This window comes from Simochromis diagramma, unplaced genomic scaffold (assembly GCF_900408965.1).
Source record: "Simochromis diagramma unplaced genomic scaffold, fSimDia1.1 OVJJ01000646.1, whole genome shotgun sequence".
NCBI classification, from domain to species: Eukaryota; Metazoa; Chordata; class Actinopteri; order Cichliformes; family Cichlidae; genus Simochromis; species Simochromis diagramma.
In genome coordinates, this window is record NW_024387279.1 from 1,523,148 (window position 1) to 1,542,654 (window position 19,507).

At 41.9% G+C, this 19,507-nt stretch overlaps 1 protein-coding gene across 4 annotated transcripts in view; it reads right to left on the reverse strand.

Moving 5' to 3' along the window:
- hdac11 (histone deacetylase 11) overlaps positions 1-10,134 on the reverse strand; it is a 52,318-nt gene extending 42,184 nt beyond the window's left edge. The window contains exons 1-5 of one of the 4 annotated variants that reach the window (XM_040003220.1): positions 10,124-10,134; positions 8,256-8,261; positions 4,692-4,871; positions 4,163-4,222; positions 3,907-4,055 (exon numbers count right to left, since the gene is read on the reverse strand). In XM_040003220.1, the coding sequence (XP_039859154.1) occupies positions 3,907-4,055; positions 4,163-4,197 (184 nt within the window). In that variant the 5' untranslated portion in view covers positions 4,198-4,222; positions 4,692-4,871; positions 8,256-8,261; positions 10,124-10,134. Of the gene's footprint in view, positions 1-3,906; positions 4,056-4,162; positions 4,223-4,691; positions 4,992-8,255; positions 8,262-10,123 lie in introns of those variants that run through there. The other 3 variants (XM_040003222.1, XM_040003221.1, XM_040003223.1) reach the window with 3 other exon arrangements.
- Between the last annotated feature and the right edge of the window lie 9,373 nt (positions 10,135-19,507).

Below are 19,507 nucleotides of genomic sequence, written 5' to 3' on the forward strand. Positions count from 1 at the left end.
ATCTGTATAAAATCAAGCGCGTAGGCATGTGGATTTCTTCTACAAACATTTGTGAAGCAATAGGTTGTTCTCAGTATATCAGTGAATTCCAGTATGGTACCATGATAGGGTGCCCTCTCACTGACTTGTTAATTACAACTCAACAGCATCATCTTAACTGCTGTTGGGTTATCAGTTCAATACTGAGATAAACACAGGCCGCGTGGGCTGAATTGTAGACGGCAACGGTGACCACCCACTTTAAGGGCTCTGGTTTCAGAAGTGAATTCCCCATTCATGTGACATTCAGAATATCATTACATAAAAAAAAATGTTAAGCCTTGAACCAAACCTACAAGCTACAGGGTGAATCATGAGCAAAAAAAGATTTGATGTGGATCAAAAAAATAAAATAAAAACTGAAAAAAGAAAAAGTTGAAGGTACAGGACCGTGTACATAGATGCTGTAGTTGGTTGCTCTTTTATTCAGAAGGGCTCATTGACTCATGAATGTTTGCTTGTTAGGCAAATGTGTAAACAGTTAAAGTGTGTGCATAATTATCTTTAAAAGTGAAGGAACTACTTATCCCATAATGCCTTAACCTCCTAAGACCCGAACTCTTTCATAGCATGCATTTTAAATTTTTCTTTGCTATTTGGGTTGATTGGACCTGAAGAATATAAAAACAAAGATTTACCAGATTTTTTTTTACCTAATTTTTGTTTCTTAGACAAATGAGACCCATGTATGAGGACATTGGACATTATTGTATGGTGCAGTCGTTCATTCCTGAGTGGAGTCACCAGTCTCGCCATTTCTGAAATTTTGCTCTCACTAACTGACCTGATCTTCATAGGTTTAAACATCTCCATGGTAACAGTAAAATCCACCAAGCAGAGGCATTGCCGTTTCAATACAGGATTATGGGCAGAGTAGGTTTTTTCCTTGGTATTGCAAGTAAAATGCTTTTTTGGTAAAGCAAGGTTGAAATAATACAGATGTGTGTTTTCTCTACAGGAGCACATACCATCATTTCACAATCTTTCATGTTGAGTTTACATTATATGGTTACATTATGGCTCATAATCAAAATTTCTATGGAGAATATGAATGGGACTTTTGCATCCAGAACCTCAGTGTTGCACTATATACATTGTTTATACATACAAATGCATGTATATTCTTTTAAGAGATTACATGAGAAAGCACATGGTCTATGGTTTGTTCGCCACAATTTTTATTTCAATAATTGCAATAAAAAAAGAACTGTTGAAAACTCAACAGTTCTGATGACATCAGCATGTTTACGGAAGCGGTTGTGGGATTTATCGGGAAACTAGCGGACGACACAGCAGAAAGACCTATCATCCGAACGTTTCCCAACCAGAAGCTGTGGGTGGATAAAAACATCCGCGACGCTTTGAGATCACGCACCGCTGCCTACAATGAAGGGCTCGTCTCCAGTAATATGGACCTATACAAGGCTGTGTCTTACAACGTGCACAGTGCGGTCAGAAAGGCAGACAGCGGACAATAACGGACTATAAACGACCATCTTCTTCAATGATGAATGCTGACGCTTCGCTGGCTGATAAGCTGAACACGTTTTACGCTCGCTTCGACGCCGCAGCAATTAAAACAACAAACGGCTGCGTGCGCTCGGAGTGCACCAGTGAAGACAATGCATTCATCATCACAGAGCGTGCCGTGAGGAACACCTTCAGGAGGGTGAACACCAGGAAGGCAGCAGGACCAGATGCAATCCCTGGCCGGGTCCTGAGAGCCTGCGCTGACCAGCTAGCACCAGTGTTCACAGAGATCTTCAACCTCTCCCTGGCCCAAGCTGTGGTTCCCACGTGCTTCAAACAGTCCATCATTGTCCCTGTCCCGAAGAAACAACAGCCCGCTTGCCACAATGACTACCGTCCAGTACCTCCATTGTCAAGTTTGCTGACAACACTGTTGTTGTGGGACTGATCTCCGACAACATCAAGACGTCCTACCTAGAGGACATTAGGAACCTGGAGACCTGGTGCCAGAAGAATAACCTCCTCCTTAAAGTCAGCAAGACTAAGGAGCTGATCGTGAACTTCACTACAAAGCAGGTAAGGAATTACAAGCCCCTCATCATCAGTGGCACGCCAGTGGAGAGAGTGGACAGTTTCCGATACCTGGGTGTCCACATCACTCGTGACAGGACCATGACAGGTCCTGTCACATCAACACCCTGGTTAAGAAAGCCCGTCAGCGTCTCTTCTTCCTCAGAAGAATTAGAGACTTCCATCTGCCACTGAAGGTGCTCAAGAACTTTTACTCCTGCACCATCGAGAGCATCCTGACGGGAAACATCTGCACCTGGTTTGGGAACAGCACCAAGCAGGACAGACGAGATCTGCAAAGAGTGGTGAGCTCGGCCGAACGCATCATTCAATCAGAGCTCCCTGACCTGCTGTCCATCTACACCAAGCGGTGCAAGACCAAAGCTAGGAAGATTATGATGGACCTCTCCCATCCCAACAATGGACTCTTCTCATTGTTGAGGTCTGGGAAGCGCTTCCGCTCCCTTAAGGCCAAAACAGAGAGAATGAGGAGGAGCTTCTTCCCCCAGGCTATTCGGGCCCTGAACCAGGTGTAGGACTGGACTCTCCCACACACATCACATCTCCACATACACTGGTTTTTCTTCATGCACACTTCCTATAATTTATAATCTCTTTCTGCTATTTGCACATTTTTTACTGTAAATTTCTAAGTTAAATCTGTAAATTTTGTATAACCGGTAAATTGTACTGTAAAACCACTGTCATTTAATGGTCAGGCATTGCATTGCACAGCTACAAGCATTTCACCTCATGTCATACTGTGTATGGTTGTGTGTGTGACTATGAATTCATAGCTGCGATTGGTGAAAACACAGACCTGAACAGACAGGCCAGCTAACCTCTCTGAATCAATTTTGAACTGATAAGTACAATACTTGTCAAGTACTGTAGCTTCAAAGAAAGTGCGCCACAAAAATGTTTTTTGGATTCATTTAATTCTTAGAGATAAATATTTTAGGCAACTTGTGCTTTTTATTTAATGCTAAAATTTAAACCGTTAACCATGAAGCCATGGAGCTGTAGTGTTTGCATAAGAAGTGATAAAGCATTAAAGAGAGGTTTGTAAAATCAGGCAGAAACAGTCCCAAAGTAGCTGCTTAAAAGCATGGAGTTTAAATTTTTAGTTTCATTATAAATTAATGTCACTATATCAAGAAGCGTAGGTTATTTTTGATGAGCACCAGCCGGTCAATTGTGGGCCATTTTACATGTTATTCCCTTAGACTGCTGAAACGCGGTGGTCCAAAATTGGCTTCCAACTCTGGACGTAACACAGAGGGCTCATTAAAAACCCAGTGCACAACCAGTTCCTTTGTATCACTCTCTAAATATGCTGAGTAATTCTGCAATATCATCCAGTTTTCTTCCAATTACTGCATGGCTAAATTTAGAAAAACCAAGGTTTTCCTCTGTCAGCACAAGCTCAGCTCTTTATTTGCACTCTTAACTTCTGAAAGTTTTGTGAATTCATTAAGCTGCGTGCGACACGTTTAACAGCACAGATGATCCACCGTGAAGCCTGACAACAGCTCTGTGTGAAGTCATGCCAGTTATCCAGCAACTGTTTTCCCTCAGCCTCCAAAACCACACTGGCCTTCATCTACTATACCTGCACAAACTCCCACAGGGACTTTTCTCTAATTATCTGTGCTCTATTGCTCTGCCTCCCCTACTCCCTCTTCTTCAACTACAACTACCTCTTCCACTGTTTCTGCTTTGTTCTCCGGCTCTTTTCGCCTTTATGACCTCAGTCTGAGTGATTCAGTGTTCATCAGCTCAGGGAGATATCCTCCCCATCTGCCACTCTGTTCTTCACTCGCTTACCTTTCAAGAAGCGGATGACTTTTCCCCACTTTCCCGCATCAAACGGATGAAGCTTTTCAAGGCCCATAAAAGTGATGTTGTAGTCTGGGTGGTACACAATAGGCAGACATGTTCGAGGGATGCTGGCATACAAATCAGTGCGGTGGCAGCTGAAAGAGGAAAGTCAAAAATGTGTAGTTCATTTACATGCAGTGATTTCCCCAGTGCGTTAATAAGGGCTATTGAAAGTGTCATGCTGTTTGTTTGTACTCCTTACCGCCTCTTCTCCTCGTTATCTTCTTTGTGAGACATGTTTTTCAGGCATTGCTTCTTTCATCTAATTGAAAAAAAAGGAATGAGATAAAAAAAAAATTCATAAACTTGTGACTGCCGTAAATATGCACAGGAAGTCTCAGGACACAATTTATCTATTTTAAAAGAAGACTAAGAGCTTGAAATGTCTTCAAAATGTCTTTGTGTCACAACCAACTGTCGTCATTAGTACACAAACGGTACACGAGGACCTAAGCTTTAGCTCGTCAAAAAAAGGGCTCGTGTCTCGCGCATGCGCAGTGATTTGTATACATATTACAAAGACGCAACGGGACAAGGAAATGTTCCTGCAGTAAACACAGCCGCCAAACCTGTTTGAGTGCTGGCCGTTTTCAACGATAAACACGAATCATTTTTATGTTTGTTTGTTTTCATCGTGGAGGACAAAAACAGCACCAGAGACGCTGTATATGGCATAGCAGCCTGGAACCGTTTCAGAGAACAGAAACTAGCAACAACCCGATGTGACTCACCTGCTGCTGTTCTGTGGAATAACGCAGGCCACCAAACAGCAGCTGGATGTAAAGAGACGGAGACTCTCTGTCCCTGATGACGGTGTTTAAGCGGGGCTGTTGTCAGAATTGAGTGAACGAAACGAAAGAAAACGTTTTTCTTCAGTATTTCTTGGACAGTTCGCTTAATTTCTGTTCCAGCTCCACGTACGTGCGTCGACTACGCGCGAGCTCCAAACCCGCGTAACTGACGTACAGTTACGCTGTTAGCGGAGATTTAAAGAAGAAACGTGTTCGTAATGTGAGGGAGCTTCTCGGAGTATTATCTGCCTAATTGTCAGCTCAACTTAACGTTTTCACAAAGTGGCGCCGTAAACTTTGTTGTGCATTTTTCAGTGCGGATGATTTTGTTTTGCTTTTATTTTGAAAGGTAACCTTATGTTGTGGTTGAGGTCCGTCTTTAAAGGCCCGTTTTTGAACTCAATGAAAGGGAAACAAACTTGTTTCCCTGCTGCGCTTATTTTTGTAATTATGTTATTTTTTTTTATTTGTTTCATTTAATTTTGATATATTTTGCAATGTCTCAACAATATCACATAAACATGGATAATGTGTTGAAAATTTTAAAAAAGTATCAAAGAAAGATGTAAAACCTTTAGCAGGTCCACTGAGATCTACAGTGAGCAGGGACACTTTATTGCCCTACTGTGTAATCTGTTTTGGAATTAGTGTTCTTTATATTTTTGTTAAATTCCCGAATGAATGTGAAAACTCTTCAAATAGCATACTGAGGCAGAACAAGTCTAAATACTAACTGTAGGCCTCTAACAGCAGTTTGATCCTAACAGCAGTGAATAGTGCACTTGGTGTTTTTTCCCAAGACTTGTACGTTCCTGTTGATAATATAAATGGAGATGAGATGTGAAGTACTCTTAAAGCCTTGGCAGGAAAGCTTTGAAAATAAATCAGGTGGCTCCTATTTCATCATCACTGTATAATACAAGTCCATCCAACCTTTTGAGACAATACTGCATCGTTATATAAAGGGTTTAACCACTGGAGCATTGATGAGACAGCATGATGATGAGTGTAGTGAATGCCAGGCACAGTGGCTTTATGACTAGAAGATAACAGAGACTTTGATTCTACACAACAGGGCTACTGATTTTTTTTTATTTGTATTTTTTAGGCTGTGTGCCACAGAATGAATTTGAATTTGAATCTTCAGTGAACTGGAGCTATTTTAAGTTTTGCTAGGAAGAAAAGTACACATATAATAGAAGAAAAGCAGCATAGGATTCAATTCAGGTATTAGCTGTATCAAGCTCATTTGATCCAGTTAATTTTCTTTGTATGTTGAATGATGTATACACAGAGCCCTTTTCACACATGCCTTCCAGCTATGAACAGTGCAGGACATATTTGCATATAGGTGACTAATATGCATTAAGTCATAGAGCATATGCTGTAACAGCCAGCTTCCTAATTAACTAACCTTTATACTAATTTCTTTTGCCATCCACAATTATTGTACTTTCACAGGCCACTCTAATGAGTATCTTTCCCAGCTGCATTTACAAAGTTTTACCTCGTCAAACTGTGCAACAAGGGAAGAAGAAAAACCAAATCCTTTCATTTCACAACCGCACCACGGGGTGTGCATTGCAACCATAGGGATCAATGACATTTTTATCTTATCTGAGCTCGGTGTGTGTGATAATGTGCAGTTCCTCGTAATAATTCCCCTGAAATGTTGCTGGTATGTCTGTGTTGCCACAGAGCAATCATGAGTTCACATACTCACAGCTTTCACCACTGCAATGGAGGCGGTGGCTGGCAGTGTTACCTGCAGTTGCAGTGAACTGTGATTCTGCCATTTGGCAGCTGAAGAGGCAGTGCAATCAAAAAGTATTTGGCCTCTTCCTGATGTCTTGTTTGTTGCATATTTGTCACGTTTGCATTTCATGATGCAAATCCAATGATCATTTACAAAGTAATCGTAGCCCACCTGGCCTTTGTGAAAAAGTAATCGCTCTTAAACTTAATTGCTGGTTGTGCACAAGAACTGCAGACAAGCTGTTGCAGTAACTGGTAATGACCCTTTCACATCTTCCACTTTGATTAGGTCACTCCAAAACCTTCATGTAGTTTCATGTGTTTTGTTTGTGACCCATCCATAGCTGAACTTGCTGCTGTGTTTCATATCTTTGTCCTGCTGCGTAACTCAAGTGAGTTTGTGCATGAATTGATGAACTGATGAGCATTCTCCTTCAGGATTTTCTGGTGTGGGGCAGAATTCATGGTTCCATCATTTACAGCAAGTCGTTCAGGTCCTGAAGCAGCAAAGCAGACCCAGACCATCACACTAACACTACCATGACTGATTGCTGGTATGATGTTCTTTTTATGAAATGATGTTTTTAGTTTGATGCCACATGTAACGGGATTCAAACCTTTAAGAAAGCTCAGCTTTTGTCTGCTAGCTCACGGAATGTTTTGGTCAGTGGTGGTTTTCGCGTGGGAACTTTCGCATGAATACAAGTTTTGCAAACTCTCTTTCTTGTTGTTGAATCATAAACACTGAGCCTGCAGTTCTTCACATGTTGTTCTGGGTTGTTTTGTTAACACGTGGATGAGTTGTCAATGCTAACTCACACTGTGGTTCACTGCAGTGTCAAAGCCTTAGAAATAGCTTTGTAACCCTTTCCAGTTTGATGAATGTCAGTGGCTTTGTTTCTGTTCTGTTCTTTAGCTTCATTAGATTGAGACACAGTGTGTTGCTTTATGAGATCTTTCAGCCTACTTCAGTTTGTCAGACATCTTTTATTTTAGTGATTTCTAATTCAGCAGCTCTGCCAGTAATCAGGTCTGAATGTAGTACAGTTGAAATCAGCTTTCCAAAAAATGTGGCTGATCGCAGTTAATTCATGATTTTACTTTTTCACATAGGTAGTGAAAAAAGGTAGTTCTGGATCGCTGTCCCCCCTTAATACATGAAATCGTCATTTATAAACTTTAAAAAAAACATTTAAAAATTCACCTTCATCTGATATTAAAACATCTTTGATGATGTGAAACGTGTGACAAATGTGCAAAAACCTAAGAAATCAGGAATGGGTCAAATTGTATGTGAATACCTGTGAACAATACAGAGATTTAGAGATAGAGATTTTTTGCTTCTGATGAAGCTGTGGTCCCTCTCCTGGGTCAGCAGTCTGAAAATGTTCAGTCACACACGCTTGTGATACTCGAGTACAATTACCTTATTGTGGCCTGTGGTGTATTTTTAGTTCATGTTTATTCCCTTTAGTGGATATAGTGACGTTTATACACAATCTCTAGAGACATGTTTCAGTTATCTCTCTGCAAACATGGCTAGAACAGAGATTTTATCTTCTATGTCGAACCTGACGGCAAAATGTGAACAAACATTGAAACTGTTTTAAGCAGAAAAGATATCTCTTCAGACCGTCCCAGAAAATGAGAAATATTCATCACATTATTGCAAAGAAGGAATTAAGTGCATGTTTTTTTGTAGTTGTTGATGTGTGATGGTGGAGTAGGAGCTGTTCAGAGTGTTATTACAAGAGCCTGCTGTTTGCATACAGAGTCACTGGTTAAACCCAGAAATAGTTATGCTGAATATCTGAATTGACAGATATACAGCAATCTCTTTAAACCTTTTTTTATATATCAGCTACCACAATTTCAAGGAGTGAGAGAAGAAGAGCAAGGTCAGCAGGGATTAAATCCAGGAGACACTGGATCTTCTCATGTTTGTTTATATTTTTGAAAATGCAACTTAATATATGCATGCAGTTTCACGATAAGATAAATATACATTTCAGACCATTAAATGTGTATGTGGACCTAATTTAAAGGTATTTTTCACATTCAGTATGGTTTACACATTAACATCTGTGAATGACCTTTCCTTGTCATTTCCTATTCTGTGATATGAAAATGCATTTTGTTTTTTGTGAGCAGAGCTGGACTCTGAACACATAAACATCAGCACGGCAATTTGTCTGATGTTTCCCTGACTTAAATTCAAGTATACGCTGCTTACCCCGAACCTATTCTCGTCCTTCTTCTACCACCACACCTCTCCTTCCCACCTCAGCTACAGTTTTCCTTTCCTTCATGTATTCCTTCATTTTAATTCATATAAAATAAACACATTTTTGTGAAATAAACATAATATACTATGTCATTATACTGGAAGTACTGAATGTGGAGTTCGCAGGTTAGAGTTTTGCATCCCTTTTATATACAACAATAGTCAAAAGTCTACACACACACACTGACAAAATACTGAACCAAAACCCTGAATCTTTGAATTCATGTGCACTTCCTTTGCTGTATTTCAACCATGCCAGCCTAATTCAGAAAAGTGCCTTCAGTTGATGTTGAAAATGCATCTCCTACATGACATAAGATCTATTCTGAGGTAAAGTTTACAGCTCATTTACATGACTGGTAATCCTTGGATTACCTAATCTGCATCAGAGATAAGTTTTGGTATTCTTTTTACCCAACTGACCTTCATGGCTTAAATGCCCCCTTTTTTTCTTCATAATATAAATTAGATCAGTAGAAAAGGGCTCTAAACAAATAGTCTTTGACAAAACACAACTACCTCCAACACATTAAGGCAGAATATCCATCCAGTTAAGATGGACAAAAGTCCATCTGTTACTTGGAAGCCATTCAAGTGGATGACCACCTGAATCTGTTTGACATCAGAAATCAGGTTTTAAAAACAGTTACAGCTTGCTATAATCTTACCTGCCTGTCTCCTCTAATGAAGTAGAATGTCTAAAGGCATTTCCAGCACACTTGACTGCTTTACATAATCATTACGAGCTTGGTAAAAAATTATATGAGAATGGGTGAAAATATCCTGTCCATGTGTGAGATAATTGCTCCTTCTGGCTTTGGTTGTGCAGATGGTAACGGTGTGTTTTGATCCAAGAATACCTCCCTGCAGACTTTGAGAAGCTCCTTTCTCATTCATCTCCAAAACAGCCCTGAGTGACACGTGCAACCATATGGAGCGACTGCAAGCTCACACATACAGGAAGATCTATGACGTCATCGTATAGATGCTACTGTTACATTATTGCTTTGTATGTACCATCAGCATCTCTGCGTCACATTTATTTTTTCATTTTGGCTAGAAGGGGTGGCTGTAATATCAGCTTTGACAGTTGCCATGGTAACCCATAGTGCTCAGTATTGTTGGCGAGGTGTTTATTGCCCAAAACAGGCTGTCTAATTCATGTCAGATCTGGGATTCAGACTGTCAATCACTTCTACTGAGGCAGCAAAAACAAACTTACAAAGTGACTCAAAAGAACATTAATGTTGCTGAAAACAGGAATCTGTTCATTCAAAATCGTATGTACATTAAAGTGTGTCCTATTTCAGATAAGACAGTCATTAATTTGCACACACGTCTTAAAAAAGACACACACACAGAGATACGGGGCTAGAGTTTTACAACCTTACAATAGTTTGTCATTACATTAATTTTAATATATCTCTTTATAAGTTACTATACCAAGTAGGCTTTCTTCAAAAGGTTATTGTACATGCACCTGGTTAAACGTTTAACACATCTCCCCATTCAGTTAAATGCAGTATAATAACAACAATCAACCAAAAATAAACTATTCTTTTTTGGATTGTTCAGATTAGCCTTACCTTAATAACAAAAGTGCCCACTATTGGGAGAAATGTTACATTTTGATTAAAAGTTACCCAAAGCTAAACAGTGTAGAGGCAGAGATTTTGCAAATAGTCGCGGTCACTTTAGAGGCACTAAATCCTTACCACAGTATATTTCCACTCAGTATGGCTGTTGTTGCTCCATAGGTCACTTCCACCATAGAAATGTAGTAAATTCTGAAGTTACAATGTGACTGTAAAAAGCAGTAGTGCACAGTATACCCCTCCTGCCCCCTTCAATAATTAAGCAATATAAAAATAAAGCTTCCTTAAGTCTTTAGACCAGTTTAAAACATACCATTCTGACAGCGTCTTGCTGCACCTTTCCTGGATACCTTTGCTTCTCTTTGCTACCTTCTGGCTGTAGAATTTTAAAATTTTATTACTACTATAGTTATCTACCTATTTATTACTAGCTGGCAGTGGCATTTTTACTGGTAGGCTCTGGTTTTTGGCTGGACTGAACAAGTTGAGACAAAACGTCTAGGGTTGCTAAGACAAATGAAAAGCCTTGTTTGATCCTCTCCCTCTACCTGTGATCGGTTTTGCTTGGTTATCCTGCATCGACTCCTCCAAGGAACCTACTGAGGAAACTGGAATGAAAGAGGAAGGCAAGGAGGACCAGGAAGTGGAAGCAGAAAGCATATTATAATTCGTAGAAGGTTGGGACTCGCTTCAATTATCAATTCTGATGGTCAAGATCATCAAACCATCTAAGGTTTTGCGTTCATCACAGATTGGTCACTCATCCTTTATTTATTAATTTAAAGAGTAAAATTTAAAGAGTAAAAAAATGTCACTTTTGACATTCTTCACATTTGTTATTATGATCATTATTCTATTTTTAGAGAAGAAAAATGGATGAGTAGCTTCCTTTCACATGATATGAGAAAGTCACACCCTCAGTATTACTTGGCTTGGTGAATTTCTTTATAGCGTGTACTCAACAAATCCTATTCTTTGAGAGGAATCACACATCATCTGTTTTGCTTATTAGACTAGTTTTTGGTTTTAAAAAATGCAGGCAGGCAGGCAGTTAACAAATAGCAGAGATAAATGAATCTTGTCAACATTTGTTTGGTCTCATTTATATCCAAAATAAATAGTCAAGTTAGAGCAAATTTGTGTAATGTTCAGCCAATGTTTCAAGGGACAACACTTTTAGTTCATTAACAGGTTTTCGGCATGGGACCTTCCCTCCTGAACTTGTTAGTCTTGTTGTCTGATTAGAAAGAAAAATGTTATTAAGGTTTAAAGTTATTTAGAGAATACATACAGTAAAGCAGTCATTCCCAAAGTCATGACTGCAGCAGCCGGTTTAAAAACCAGAAGCTCCCACAGGGCCCACCCAATCTTCACTCTAAACAAAATACAAGAGAAAACTTTATTTTAAAAAAAAGGAAAAGAAAAGAAAACAACAACAAAAAACAAACAAACATACACATAGTCTCTTGGCTATATATTGCTGATGCTACCCAGTCATATGCAAAGTTTTAAGACCAATGCTGGACCCACTGTCCACTGGGACTTAATACAGAGCGATAAAGGTCAGAGTAATGAATAACATCACTAACAAACCCCTTCCTATTACCATTTTAATTCACTTTAATTCACAAAATATCTAATTGTACATACTTAATGTCAACCTGAACACTGCCGTCCACCTGCAGTACCCTTGTGGCCAAAACGCTGGGAAACACAGCAAAGTAAAGTACAGTAAAGGTTGAGACTGGTCATTCTTCAAAAAACAAACAGCGGATTCTTGTGTTAAAGGGAGATGTTTTGTTGCTCCATTCATCTATATCTTCTAGATGTGAACTCTATAAAATTTGTACCTTTTGTCCAGTGTCGATTTCCATGACCAATAATTTTCATCATACTTGTTATACTTCTGACGAAAACAAGATGATAACTAAATAAAACTAGTGCACAAGGACAAACTCTGTAATGAAATGTACTGACACCTTCTTCAGCATATAGTTAGGGCTGGATCAGGTGACCCTGAGCCCTCCGTTAGTTATGCTGCAATAGGTGTAGGCTGCTGGGTGATTCCCATGATGCATTGAGTGTTTCTTCTTCAGTCACCTTTCTCATTCACTATGTGTTAATAGACCTCTCTGCACTGAATCATACGTGTTATTAATCTCTGTCTCTCTTCCAAAGTGTGTCTTCATCCTGTCTTCCTTCTCTCGCCCCAGCTGGTTGCAGAAGATGGCCCCGCCCCTCCCTGAGCCTGGTCCTGCTGGAGGTTACTTCCTGTTAAAGGGAGGTTTTCCTTCCTGCTGTCGCCAAAGTGCTTGCTCATATGATTGTTGGGTTTTTCTCTGTATGTATTATTGTAGGGTCTACCTTACAATATAAAGCACCTTGAGGCGACTGTTTTTATTTGGCGCTATATAAATAAAACTGAATTGAATTGAATGTTTTAGTTTGATGCCACATGTCACGAGATTCAAAGCTTTAAGAAAGCTCAGCTTTTGTCTGCTAGCTCACAGAATGTTTTGGTCAGTACTTTTTATACTTTTTACTTTACTAAAAAGAATGTAAATGCCTAGATTATGACGAATTTAGCCTTTTAACAAAAACTAAACTAAAAAGTTTTAGTCAAAAGATTAAGAAAAGACTAGAAATAAAACTAGATTAAAATTTGCCGTCAAAATGAACATTGCTTTCATCCTTCCAATTTGGTCCATTGTTTGTTTACTTGAGTCAAAATGAAATACTATTCCAATAGTTTCTTGGCCTTTAATTCAACTTCCACGTTTTTGTGGCTGCTTTGATTAGGGGAGTGGCTTATTCAGAGAAATGTGTGTCACCGGGGTTTTTTGGTCATCTGAAGGTATATATGAACCCCAACAATCATGCTGGGTTCTTCTCCAGGTTGTTTGATATTTGTTTTAGTTCTTGTGTTACTTACACAGCAACGTTTCACATGTTACTAATGATATATTTAACTTCTTAATTTTGGACTCTACATGCTTTAAATTCAGTTATATAATCACAAGGACAGTTGCCTCAAGGTGCTTCATATTGTAAGGTAAAGACCCAGCGATAATACAAAGAAAACAGAGAAAACCCAACAATCAGATGGTCCAAGCTTGGAAACCTATGCCAGTGTTTCCCAACCACTGTGCTGCGGCACATAGGTGTGCTGTGAGAAATGATCAGGTGTGCCATGGAAGATCATCTGGTTCCACCTGATTAGTACTCTAAGCGATTGGCGTGAGTAACGGGCAGAACAATTACATTCTCTTCCACTAGAGGGCAGTACCTGATCTAATTTAATGGGTTGCCAACTGCCAGTAAAACAGAAGACGAAGAAGAAATTACATAATAGTCATGCTGTGAAACGATGCAGCAATAGATAAATATTTGAAAAGAAAAAGTAGTCAGTCTGACCTGGGTCCTGGAGAAGATTCGGACCCAGATGAAGGCCCTAGCATGAGTGGTGATCAGAAGAAAGGTGTACAGGGGACAAACTGAGCCTATTCCACTATGCCTGGTGCACAGGGAAAAATTATCCATATGCTTTGTGTGACATTTTTGTTTGGTGATGTGTCGTGTGATTTTTCTAGTGTGAAATATGTGCTGTGGCTCCAAAGGTTTTCCGAAACACTGCCCTATGGAACTCTAAAATTAACCTCGGTGTGTGAAGAGGTCTCCCCGTTTTCTACAGAGAAAGGGGAATGACATGCAGGAAATGGTTTGGATTAGAGTGAAGGCTTGAAACTAATCTCAGGAGAAACGTTGTAGCCTTAATATTTAAATTTTGTTGTTTTGTCTGCACATTTTTTGCTCATTGTTACTGGTAATATGTAAGCCATGAAAGCTGCCATTCATATTAACTAAAGTCCTCAAACCAGTGGGTGACATCATGCGAAAACATGATGACACCAGCACTCTTTGTAGACCGATGCTTTCAGCCTGCTCTGAATATATGAGTGAACATTATTACTGCTCTTGAATTTCATTAGGAAAATCTCTTGTTTTGTGAGTCAATTTCTCCACAAGGAATACTTTATCATTTGGTTTCGAGAAGCATCACACATCATTCGTTTTGCTTACTGCCTTCACTTAAACAATAATTTGACTGCAGGGAAAAGGACAGTGAAATTCAGATCACTTCTGTTGTTGTGATAAAAGTACACCATATAACTTTGCTCATATTGTAAAGGAGATGTAATGTTTTATATCTCAAACTATTTTAATTGACAGTGGGACAGTACTGTGCTATAATGCAGCTTGAGATTTTTTTCTTGTACTTTTAGTTGAGAGAGCAGAGACAGAGCACAATTTATATTCAGTCAAACAATGCCTTTCTGTCCATCCAGGCTGCTGTAAACATCATCTGATTCTCAAAGCCAGGCAGTGGTGAATCATGAAACACTGCCTTTATGGGTGTTTGCCTTGCTATCCTGCCAGCCCTCTGTTGTGGTTCTTTCACTCGCCAAACCAAACCTCATGCAATATGCAAATCATCAGTGGATAAATTGTAGATCACAAATGGAGTCTGGCTATAAAACAGGACATAAAGCAAAACTTTTAACAGAAAACATAAATCCAGCTAGCATCCTAACATCTATGTATCATCATATGCTGACAAACAAAACAAAATAAACACAGGAGCCTCTGAGGAAGAGATGCTTTACTTTTGGAAACCTGCTTTCCTTATTTTGGTTTAGAAAATCTGATCTCACACTGACTCACTGAGTGAAGAAAAGTGAAGCCCAAGTGTAAGTGAAGGAGACTGTAATGTGGATGTTGCTTTGGTAAGAAACATAATTGTGTTTGAGGTGTGACACGCATGTAGTAACTTGTTATGTTGCAAATTGTTTGGATGTAATTGGGAAACAAGATCATTTATTGCATAAAATACCGCTGATTGTATCTTGCGGAGAGTAGCTGATTGTGGCACTCAGTACACCCAACCAGCAAGGAAAAATCATCAGTGTCAGTTTGCAGCTTCACACTCCTCATTCATAAAGTGCTCTAAAAACCAGAACATTATAGCTAATAGGTGGATCTTCCCTTTTCAATTCAACTAGCCAACTACGAAGAACCACCTACGGCTAAAGAGACAGAGTGAAAGTGAACAGTATGCCCTCGGTTTCTAACTTAAAATTCAGTGCTGCAGCTAGGGGCAGCACAAAAGTGACTTCCTTATACTGTTTATATATATATATATATATATATAAAAACACCCAGCACGCCCCTGCGGGCGGTTTATCCTTCAAGCTCGGGTCCTCTACCAGAGGCCTGGGAGCTTGAGGGTCCTGCGCAGTATCTTAGCTGTTCCCAGGACTGCGCTCTTCTGGACAGAGATCTCCGATGTTATTCCCGGGATCTGCTGGAGCCACTCGCCTAGCTTGGGAGTCACCGCACCTAGTGCTCCGATTACCACGGGGACCACCGTTACCTTCACCCTCCACATCCTCTCGAGCTCTTCTCTGAGCCCTTGGTATTTCTCCAGCTTCTCGTGTTCCTTCTTCCTGATATTGCTGTCATTCGGAACCGCTACATCGATCACTACGGCCGTCTTCTTCTGTTTGTCTACCACCACTATGTCCGGTTGGTTAGCCACCACCATTTTGTCCGTCTGTATCTGGAAGTCCCACAGGATCTTAGCTCGGTCATTCTCCACCACCCTTGGGGGCATCTCCCATTTTGACCTTGGGACTTCCAGGTTATACTCGGCACAGATGTTCCTGTACACTATGCCGGCCACCTGGTTATGGCGTTCCATGTATGCCTTGCCTGCTAGCATCTTGCACCCTGCTGTTATGTGCTGGATTGTCTCTGGGGCATCTTTACACAGCCTGCACCTGGGGTCTTGCCTGGTGTGATAGACCCCAGCCTCTATGGATCTTGTACTCAGAGCTTGTTCTTGTGCTGCCATGATTAGTGCCTCTGTGCTATCTTTCAGTCCAGCTTTGTCCAGCCACTGGTAGGATTTCTGGATATCAGCCACCTCCTCTATCTGCCGGTGGTACATACCGTGCAGGGGCCTTTCCTTCCATGATGGTTCCTCGTCTCCCTCCTCTTTCTTGGGTTTCTGCTGCCTGAGGTATTCACTGAGCACTCGGTCAGTTGGGGCCATCTTCCCAATGTATTCTTGGATGTTCGTTGTCTCATCCTGGACTGTGGTGCTGACACTCACCAGTCCCCGGCCCCCTTCCTTCCGCTTAGCGTACAGCCTCAGGGTGCTGGACTTGGGGTGAAACCCTCCATGCATGGTAAGGAGCTTTCTTGTCTTTATGTCAGTGGCTTCTATCTCCTCCTTTGGCCAGCCTATTACCCCAGCAGGGTACCTGATCACGGGCAGGGCGTACGTGTTGATGGCCCGGATCTTGTTCTTACCATTCAGCTGACTCCTCAGGACTTGCCTGACCCTCTGCAGGTACTTGGTGGTTGCAGCCTTTCTAGTGGCCTCTTCATGGTTCCCATTTGCCTGCGGGATCCACAGGTACTTGTAACTGTCTTCTATGTCTGCAATGTTGCCTTCTGGTAGTTCAATCCCCTCAGTTCTGACTACCTTCCCTCTCTTTGTTACCATCCGACTACACTTCTCCAGTCCGAACGACATTCCAATGTCATTGCTGTATATCCTGGTAGTGTGGATCAGTGAATCGATGTCTCGTTCACTCTTGGCATACAGCTTGATGTCATCCATGTACAGGAGGTGGCTGACAACTGCTCCGTTCCGTAGTCGGTATCCGTAGCCAGTCTTGTTAATGATCTCACTGAGGGGGTTCAGGCCTATGCAGAACAGCAGTGGGGACAGAGCATCTCCTTGGTAGATCCCGCACTTGATGGTGACTTGTGCTATGGGCTTGGAGTTGGCCTCTAGTGTTGTACGCCACATCCCCATTGAGTTCCTGATGAAGGCTCTTAGGGTCCCATTGATCTTGTACAATTCTAGGCATTCCAGTATCCAGCTGTGGGGCATTGAGTCATAGGCCTTCTTGTAATCAATCCAGGCAGTGCAAGGGTTGGTCAGTCTGGTCTTGCAGTCTCGGCTGACTGTTCTGTCTACCAGTAGCTGGTGTTTTGCGCCTCTGGTATTCTTGCCAATTCCTTTCTGTGTCCCGCTGATGTATTGACCCATGTGCCTGTTCATCTTAGCCGATATGATGCCTGACAGGAGCTTCCATGTAGTACTGAGGCAGGTTATTGGTCGGTAGTTGGAGGGGACCGGTCCCTTCTTGGGGTCCTTGGGGATCAGGACCGTCCGACCTTCGGTTAGCCATTCCGGGTGTCTCTCGTTAACTAGCAGCTGGTTCATTTGTGCTGCCAGACGCTCGTGGAGTGCAGTCAGCTTCTTTAGCCAGTAGGCGTGAACCATGTCGGGCCCTGGTGCTGTCCAGCTCTTCATACTGGAGACCCTTTCTTGGATATCTGCCACTGTGATGGTTACTGGACCCTGTTCAGGGAGGTCGCTGTGGTCTGCCCTCAGATCCACTAGCCACTGAGCATTGCCATTATGGGTTGCGTCCTTCTCCCATATGCTCTTCCAGTATTGCTCCGTCTCCAGCCTTGGTGGTGCTGTTCTCTTATTATTATTGTTCCCTTGCCACTGAGAGTACACCTTTGCTGGTTCTGTGGAGAACAGCTGGTTTATTCTCCTGCCTTCTATCTCTCTGGTGTACCTCCTCAAGCGGCTGGCCAAGGCTGTGAGTCTTTGCTTGGCAGTTTCCAAGGCCTCAGGTATGGACAGCTTGCTGTATTTCTTATGCACCTTCTTTGTCGCACCTTTCTGCAACTCCGTTAGTTGGCTAACCTCCCTCCGTGCTACGAATACACGGTATGTATACATACATACATATACATACATACATATATATACATAAAACAAAACACCCAGCACGCCCCTGCGGGCGGTTTATCCTTCAAGCTCGGGTCCTCTACCAGAGGCCTGGGAGCTTGAGGGTCCTGCGCAGTATCTTAGCTGTTCCCAGGACTGCGCTCTTCTGGACAGAGATCTCCGATGTTATTTCCGGGATCTGCTGGAGCCACTCGCCTAGCTTGGGAGTCACCGCACCTATTGCTCCGATTACCACGGGGACCACCATTACCTTCATCCTCCACATCCTCTCGAGCTCTTCTCTGAGCCCTTGGTATTTCTCCAGCTTCTCGTGTTCCTTCTTCCTGATATTGCTGTCATTCGGAACCGCTACATCGATCACTACGGCCGTCTTCTTCTGTTTGTCTACCACCACTATGTCCGGTTGGTTAGCCACCACCATCTTGTCCGTCTGTATCTGGAAGTCCCACAGGATCTTAGCTCGGTCATTCTCCACCACCCTTGGGGGCATCTCCCATTTTGACCTCGGGACTTCCAGGTTATACTCGGCACAGATGTTCCTGTACACTATGCCGGCCACCTGGTTATGGCGTTCCATGTATGCCTTGCCTGCTAGCATCTTGCACCCTGCTGTTATGTGCTGGATTGTCTCTGGGGCATCTTTACACAGCCTGCACCTGGGGTCTTGCCTGGTGTGATAGACCCCAGCCTCTATGGATCTTGTACTCAGAGCTTGTTCTTGTGCTGCCATGATTAGTGGCTCTGTGCTGTCTTTCAGTCCAGCTTTGTCCAGCCACTGGTAGGATTTCTGGATATCAGCCACCTCCTCTATCTGCCGGTGGTACATACCGTGCAGGGGCCTTTCCTTCCATGATGGTTCCTCGTCTCCCTCCTCTTTCTTGGGTTTCTGCTGCCTGAGGTATTCACTGAGCACTCGGTCAGTTGGGGCCATCTTCCCAATGTATTCTTGGATGTTCATTGTCTCATCCTGGACTGTGGTGCTGACACTCACCAGTCCCCGGCCCCCTTCCTTCCGCTTAGCGTACAGCCTCAGGGTGCTGGACTTGGGGTGAAACCCTCCATGCATGGTAAGGAGCTTTCTTGTCTTTATGTCAGTGGCTTCGATTTTTTCAGTCGGGCTACCAAAATCTCTCTTCCCTGCCCGTCGGGCTATTGTAGGAAGGAAAAATATATGTCAATGCTTTTGCATTCTTTCAGAAATGTAGCTGGGTAATTATGTCATTGGCATCGGTGAGCCACTGTCAATATGTGACATATTGAAATCGCGTTTGAATTTGCGCTTGTT